This window comes from Salvelinus sp. IW2-2015, unplaced genomic scaffold (genome assembly GCF_002910315.2).
Source record: "Salvelinus sp. IW2-2015 unplaced genomic scaffold, ASM291031v2 Un_scaffold2228, whole genome shotgun sequence".
Taxonomy (NCBI): Eukaryota; Metazoa; Chordata; class Actinopteri; order Salmoniformes; family Salmonidae; genus Salvelinus; species Salvelinus sp. IW2-2015.
In genome coordinates this window covers 19315-27411 of record NW_019943558.1, presented here as the reverse complement: position 1 = coordinate 27411, position 8097 = coordinate 19315, and the positions used below count along the sequence as shown (strand labels likewise).

The 8097-nt window shown below is 43.6% G+C and overlaps 1 protein-coding gene across 2 annotated transcripts in view; it reads left to right on the top strand.

Annotated features, from left to right (window-relative positions):
• Window positions 1-8097, top strand: part of nucb1 (nucleobindin 1) — an 18115-nt gene that overhangs the window by 2563 nt on the left and 7455 nt on the right. Inside the window, exons 2-9 of one of the 2 annotated variants that reach the window (XM_024140644.2) lie at window positions 681-813; window positions 1018-1125; window positions 2216-2348; window positions 2432-2535; window positions 7104-7289; window positions 7388-7478; window positions 7558-7616; window positions 7694-7786. In XM_024140644.2, the coding sequence (XP_023996412.1) occupies window positions 685-813; window positions 1018-1125; window positions 2216-2348; window positions 2432-2535; window positions 7104-7289; window positions 7388-7478; window positions 7558-7616; window positions 7694-7786 (903 nt within the window). In that variant the 5' untranslated portion in view covers window positions 681-684. Of the gene's footprint in view, window positions 1-662; window positions 814-1017; window positions 1126-2215; window positions 2349-2431; window positions 2536-7103; window positions 7290-7387; window positions 7479-7557; window positions 7617-7693; window positions 7787-8097 lie in introns of both variants that reach the window. The other variant, XM_070440107.1, reaches the window with a different exon arrangement.

Here is an 8097-nt window from a genome sequence, read left to right as displayed (position 1 = left end):
TGACACAATTTCACCTGGTTAATATTGCCTGCTAATATGGATTTCTTTTAGCTAAATATGCAGGTTTAAAAATATATACTTCTGTGTATTGATTTTAAGAAAGGCATTGATGTTTATGGTTAGGTACACGTTGGAGCAACGACAGTCCTTTTTCCGAATGCGCACTGCATCGAATATATGCAACGCAGGAAACGCTAGATAAACTAGTAATATCATGAACCATGTGTAGTTATAACTAGTGACTATGATTGGTTGATTGATTGTTTTTTATAAGATAAGTTTAATGCTAGCTAGCAACTTACCATGGCTTCTTACTGCATTCGTGTAACAGGCAGGCTCCTCGTGAGGCATGTGGTTAGAGAGTTGGACTAGTTAACCGTAAGGTTGCAAGATTGAATCCCTGAGCTGACAAGGTAAAAATCTGTCGTTCTGCCCCTGAACAAGGCAGTTAACCCACCGTGCAGGTCGTCATTGAAAATAAGAATGTGTTCTTAACTGACTTTCCTAGTTAAATAAAGGTATAATTTTTTTTTTATATATATATATAAAATAAATCAATAATCGGCAAAATTGGTGTCCAAAATTACCGATTTCCGATTGTTATGAAAACTTGAAATCGGCCCTAATTAATCGGCCATTCCGATTAATCGGTCGACCTCTAGTTCATACTTCTCTTGCAGGAGGATGAACCTGAATCCTGGCTGGCTGCTGCTCCTATCCATGTCTCTGGAGGTTTGGTCAGTGCCCCTCGACCGCAATGCAACCCCCCAGGAAGCACAGCCTCCCCAGGAGGACAAACAGGAAGATAATGTGGTACGCCTTTGTTCTCTGTCTGTCTGTCTGTCTGTCTGTCTGTCTGTGTGTGTATCCATGTGTGATGTGTGATGTGTGATGCGTGATGCGTGATGCGTGATGCGTGATGCGTGATGCGTGATGCGTGATGCGTGATGCGTGATGCGTGATGCGTGATGTGTGTGTGTGTGTGTGTGTGTGTGTGTGGTTGCCTGTCTGTTGCAGGACACAGGCCTATACTATGACCGGTATCTGAGAGAGGTGATTGAGGTGCTGGAGACAGATCCCCACTTCAGAGAGAAACTCCAGACTGCCAACACAGAGGACATCAAGGTCTGTCTCTCTCTCTCTGTTGTTTTTCCCCTTGTCTTATATTTTCTGACCTTAGTAATTTTTTATTCGTTTTTCAAAGTATTAACTCACTAAGTACCCCCTCACCTCCTTGTGTAGTACCTATAATGTTACACAAGTCATCTATAGTAGGGATTGGCACAGGTTATTTGAATATCTGAATGGACGTTAGTTTTCGATTACTTAATGGTCTATTTTAACAATGAAAATGCTTAGTCTAAAATGTCATAAAAGTATCTATGTGACATTGCTACATAGCCTACAAGGATAGACCATTACATGAACATTTTATTAACACAACAGTTTTATGACAGTTTTTATGAGTGCGGCCCATAAAAAAGATGCTCCGGTAGCCTTCACACGTGTAGCTTGTTGTTATTGTTGGTCAATAAAAGTGGTGTTACAGTCGGAGGCTCAATGTGTAGCAAAGGAAGTGGGAGATTTCTAATCGATGCAAAATAGAATAAAAATTACGGTATGAAGTTGGCTAAATGAGAAGGAGTAGACTACAATGATCAACCAACAGGTAGGCTGTTGTTTCATATGAATGGAGTTGTCGTAGACAATTACGAGGAGTGCTGCAAAATAGCCTCAATTAGCTGGCTACGTTAGCCAGCTAGCTTCTTTACAATGATTTGGTTCAGTCAAGACCGGTACTACCAGATAGTATGATAGATAACCTATGGCAGCAACAAGTTTTCTAACTAGCACGAGTCGTTTGTCAACTTTTTCTCTCTCCCTGCTGCTCTCTCGCACCTCACTTACCCTTCTGCTGAAACGCGTAGGGTACCGTTGTCTTTAAAACATGTATTTCTACAATCCAGATATTCAAAAGAATATCATATTTGAATAGTGAAATAATTTCAAATGCCCATCCCCAATCTATAGTGTACATACTGTATGTCGAGTGTGTAAATTCTTTGTCTATACATTCTGTCTGTATTCTATCTATGTTCTGTTTATTGTGGCAGCATCAAGTCACTGGGTCAAGTTCCTGGTACATGTACAGTAAATGTCCTGGCGAATAAAGGTGAATCTGATATGCGTCTGACTGACTGTCCATCTTCTTCAGAATGGTCGTCTCAGTAAGGAGCTGGACCTTGTGGGGCACCATGTTAGAACTCGTCTGGATGAGCTGAAGAGACAGGAGGTGTCTCGCCTCAGGATGCTGCTCAAAGCCAAACTGGACAGCACCAACACACAGAGTGAGGGTTTCTAAAGGCCTGGAAGACCAAGATTATATATGTTTTCTCAGTCACTTGTTAAAACCCCTCTGTTTATCCCCAAGGTTTACAGATGGACCATGCCTCTCTGTTGAAGCAGTTTGAACACCTGGATCCACACAATCAGAACACCTTTGAGGCCAAAGACCTTGAGCTGCTCATCTCAACGGTAATGCAGTGAGCATAGAGGCCAGGGCCTGTATTTGTATTCATAGAACATCTAAGAATAGGTGCAGATCTAGGATCAGTTTAGCCTTTTCAAATAAAATTTTATTGGTACACATACACCTATTTTTTTGTGTACACACACACACATATTTATCAGATGTTATTGCTGGTGTAGCGAAATGCTTGTGTTCCTAGCTCCAACAGTGCAGTAGTATCTAACAATACACAATACACACAAATCTAAAAGTAAAAGAAGGGAATGAAGAAATATATAAATATTAGGATGAGCAATGTCGGAGTGGCATTGACTAAAATACAGTAGAATAGAATACAGTAGACACATATGAGATGAGTAAAGCAGTATGTAAACATTATTAAAGTGACTAGTGTTCCATTATTAAAGTGGCCAGTGATTCCTTGTCTATGTATATAGGGCAGCAGCCTCTAAGGTGCAGGATTGAGTAACCGGGTGGCAGCCAGCTAGTGATGGCTATTTAACAGTCTGATGACCTTGAGATAGAAGCTGTTTTTCAGTCTCTCAGTCCCAGCTTTGATGCACCTGTACTGACCTCGCCTTCTGGATGATAGCAGGGTGAACAGGCCGTGGCTCGGGTGGTGGATATCCTTGATGATCTTTTTGGCCTTCCTGTGCCATCGGGTGCTGTAGGTGTCCTGGAGGGCAGGCAGTGTGCCCCCGGTGATGCGTTGTGCAGACCGCACCACCCTCTGAAGAGCCCTGCGGTTACGGGCGGAGAAGTTGCCATACCAGGGGGTGAAACAGCCCGACAGGATGCTCTCAATTGTCCATCTGTAAAAGTTTGAGTGTCTTAGGGGCCAAGACAAATTTCTTCAGCCTCCTGAGGTTGAAGAGTAGTTGTTGCTCCTTCTTCACCACACTGTGTGGGTGGATCATTTCAGATTGTCAGTGATGTGTACGCCGAGGAACTTGAGGGTACTATGGTGTTGAAATAATTCTTCCGTAGGTATTCCTCTTGTCCAGATGGGATAGGGCAGTGTGCAGTGCGATGGCGATTGCATCGTCTGTGGATCTATTGGGGCGGTAAGCAAATTGAAGTGGGTCTAGGTTGTAAGGTAGCGGTGATATGATCCTTAACTAGCCTCTCAAAGCACTTCATGATGACAGAAGTGAGTGAGTGCTACGGGGAAATAGTCATTTAGTTCAGTTACCTTTGCTTTCTTGGGTACAGGAACAATGGTGGACATCTTGAAGGAAGTGGGGTCAGCAGACTGGGATAGGGAGAGATGGAATATGTCTGTAAACACTCCAGACAGCTGGTCTGCACATGCTCTGAGGACGCTTCTAGGGATGCGGTCTGGGCTGGCATTCTTGCGAGGGTTACCACCCTTAAATGTCTTGCTCACATCAGCCACGGAGAATGGGAGCCTACAGTCCATGAAAGCAGGCCGTGTTGGTGGCACTGTTATCCTCAAAGCGGGCYAAGAAGGCGTTTAGTTTGTCCGGGAGCAAGACGTCGGTGTCCGCGACGTGGCTGGTTTTCCCTTTGTAATCTGTGATTGTSTGTAGACCCGGCCACATACGTCTCGTGTCTGAGCCATTGAATTGCGACTCCACTTTGTCTCTGTACTGACGTTTTGCCTTACGGAGAAAATAACTACACTGTTTGTATTCGACTATATTCCCAGTCACCTTGCCATGGTTAAATGCAGTGGTTCGRGRTTTCAGTTTTGTGCGACTGCTGCCATCTATCCACGGTTTCTGGTTTGGGTAGGTTTTAATAGTCAGTGGGAATAACATCCTCTATACACTTCCTGATGAACTCAGTCACRGTGTCTTTGTATACGTCAATGTTATTCTGAGGTTACCCAGAACATATCCCAGTCCGCTTGATCAAAACAATCTTGAAGCATGGATTCCAATTGGTCAGACCAGCGTTGACTAGACCTTAGCACGGGTACTTCCTGTTTGAGTTTCTGCCTATAGGAAGGGAGGAGCAAAATGGAGTCGTGTTCTCATTTGCCGAAAGGGAGGGTGGGGGAGGGCCTTGTAGGCATTTCGAAAGAGTTGCAGTGGTCGAGTGTTATCAGAGCGAGTACTACAGTCAATGTCTTGATAGAACTTCGGTAGCGTTTTCCTCAAATTTGCTTTGTTAAAATCCCCAGCTACAATAAATGCAGTCTCAGGATATGTGGTTTCCAGTTTGCATAAAGTCCAGTGTAGTTCCTTGAGGGCTGTCGTGGTTTTGGCTTGAGGGGGAATATACACGGCTGTGACTAGAACCGGAGAGAATTCTCTTGGGAGGTAATACGGTCGGCATTTGAATTTGAGGTATTCTAGGTCGGGTGAACAAAAGGACTTGAGTTCCTGTATGTAATCACAATCACACCATGAGTAGTTAATCATGAAACATACACCACCGCCCTTCTTCCCTGGGAGTTCTTTATTCCTGTCTGCGCAATGTACTGAGAACCCAGCTGGCTGTATGGACGGGGACAGTATATCCGGAGAGAGCCATGATTCTGTGAAACAGAGTATGTTACAGTCCCTGATGTCTCTCTGGAAGGAGATCCTTGCCCTGAGCTCATCTACTTTATTGTCCAGAGACTGAATATTAGCGAGTAATATACTTGGAAGCGGTGGAGGGTGTGCAAGCCTCCTGAGTATTCGGAAAAGTTGTATTCCTGGTCGTAATGCTGGTGAGTTACCGCTGCTCCGAATTCCAAAAGTTATTTCCGGCTGTATGTAATAACACAAAAAACGTTCTGGGCTAATAATGTAAGAAATAACACACACAAAAACAAAATACTGCAAAGTTGCTTAAGCGCTAGAAGCAGAGCTGCCATGTATGTCTGTCGGCGCCATCTTGCCATCTTTTATCATAATTAATGCGATTATATTGGGTGCTAATCCTAGATCAGTATTCCTACTCTGGAATGCGTTATGAATACGGGCCCTGATTCTTATCTACTTGTATCATAACACTGGTGTTGATGTACTGTACTTCAGTATTTCAGTATCATCCTTGTCCTCTGCCTCCCTGCTAGGCCGATGTACAGTACCAGTCAAAAGTTTGGACACACTTACTCATTGAAGGGTTTTTCTTTATTTTTTACTATTTTCTACATTGTAGAATAATAGTGAAGACATCAAAACTATGAAATAGCATATATGGAATCTGTTAAACAAATCTGTTAAACAAATCAAAATATTTTAGATTCTTCAAAGTAGCCACCCTTTTCCTTGATGACAGCTTTGCACACTCTTGGCATTCTCTCAACCAGCTTCACTTGGAATGCTTTTCCAACAGTCTTTAAGGAGTTCCCACATATGCTGAGCATTTGTTGGCTGCTTTCCCTTCACTCTGTGGTCCAACTCATCCCAAACCATCTCAATTGGTTTGAGGTTGGGTGATTGTGGAGGCCAGGTCATCTGATGCAGCACTCCATCTTGGTCAAATAGCCCTTACACTGCCTGGAGGTGTGTTTCGGGTCATTGTCCTGTTGAAAAACAAATAATAGTCCCACTAAGCGCAGACCAGATGGGAGGGCGTATCGCTGCAGAATGCTGTGGTAGCCATACTGGTTAAGTGTGCCTTGAATTCTAAATAAATCACAGACAGTGTCACCAGCAATGCACCATCACAACACCTTCTCCATGCTTCACGGTGGGAACCACACATGCAGAGATCATCTGTTCACCTATTCTGCGTCTCACAAAGACATGGCGGTTGGAACCAAATAGCTCAAATTCGGACTCATCAGACCAAAGGATTTCCAAAGGATTTCCACCGGTCTAAAGTCCATTGCTTATGTTTCTTGGCCTAAGCAAGTCTTTTCTTTTTGGTGTCCTTTGGTAGTAGTTTCTTTGCAGCAATTTGACCATTTAGGCCTAATTCACGCAGACTCCTCTGAACAGTTGATGTTGATGTGTCTGTTACTTGAACTCTGTGAAGCATTTATTTGGGCTGCAATCTGAGGTGCAGTTAATGCTAATGAATTCATCCTCTGCAGAGAGCCAGTTTCATCATAGTACTTGATGGTTTTTTCGACTGCACTTGAAGAAACGTTCATAGTTCTTGAAATGTTCCAGATTGACTGACCTTAATTAATGTCTTAAGGTAATGATGGACTGTTGTTTTCTCTTTGCTCAAATGCATTAAGAAGTTAAGAAATTCCACAAATTAACTTTTAACAAGGCACACCAGTTAATTGAAATGCATTCCAGGTGACTACCTCATGAAGCTGATTGAGAGAATGCCAAGAGTGTGCAAAGCTTTCATCAAGGCAAAGGGTGGCTACTTTGAAAAATCTCATACATTTTGATTTGTTTATCACTTTCTGGTTACTACATGATTCCATATGTGTTATTTCATAGTTTGTCTTCACTATTATTGTACATTGTAGAAAAAAAATTAAGGAGTAGGTGTATCCAAAATTTTGATTGGTACTGTACATCAGTATCCCCCTTGTCCTCTGTCCCTGCTAGACCAATGTACATCAGTATCTCCCTCATCCTTGTCCTCTTGTCTCCCTGCTAGGCCATTGTACATCAGTATCTCCCTCATCCTTGTCCTCTTGTCTCCCTGCTAGGCCACTAAAGACCTAGAGAACTACGATGCAGAGAGACATGATGAGTTCAAACGCTATGAGATGCTGAAGGAGCACGAGAGACGGGAGTACCTCAAGGGTCTAGACCAGGAGAAGAGAGAGAAGGAGGAGAAGAGGATGGAGGAGCTGAAGGATAAACACCGCAAYCACCCRAAGGTCAACGCTCCGGTGAGAGAGAAAGACGGAGAGAGCGAGTAAGATGGAGGGAATGCTTTTTGTATGRGAGACCAGTAGAATGGAATCTCTCTTTTCTATCTCTCCATCAGGGCAGTGTAGCTCAACTGCGTGAGGTATGGGAGGAGACGGATGGACTGGACCCAACAGAGTTTAACCCAAAGACCTTCTTCAAACTGCATGGTCAGTTAAGRTGCACTCTACTATTACATGATGATGACGTTTGTATGTGTTCAAATAATGTTTATTTTCCTCCCTGTAGATGCGAATGGAGATGGTGTTTTAGATGAGCAGGAACTAGAGGCCCTCTTTGCCAAAGAGGTAACGCACATTCTTCTCACGTGTGTGTGTGTGTCCGTGCGGTATAGTAACAGCTCTCTCCTGCCCTCTACCACCAGCTGGAGAAGGTCTACGACCCAAAGAATGAGGAGGATGATATGATGGAGATGGAGGAAGAGAGGCTGAGGATGAGGGAGCATGTCATGAAGAACGTTAGTATTGTTAGGATTTCTGTCCTTCTCTGTTTTAACCCTCCATTCATGTTTTTACTTGTTTTTGTGTCTTTATCCCTCTCTCCTCTCTCTGTCTGTTCACCTCTCATCCGTTCACTCTCTGTCGGTTCACCTCACATCTGTTCACTCTCTGTCGGTTCACTCTCTGTCGGTTCACCTCTCATCTGTTCACTCTCATCGTTCACTCTCTGTCGTTCACCTCTCATGCCTCGGTTCACTCTCTGTCTGTTCACCTCTCATCCTTTCACTCTCTGTCGTGTTCACCTCTGCATCCTTTTCACTCCTCTGGT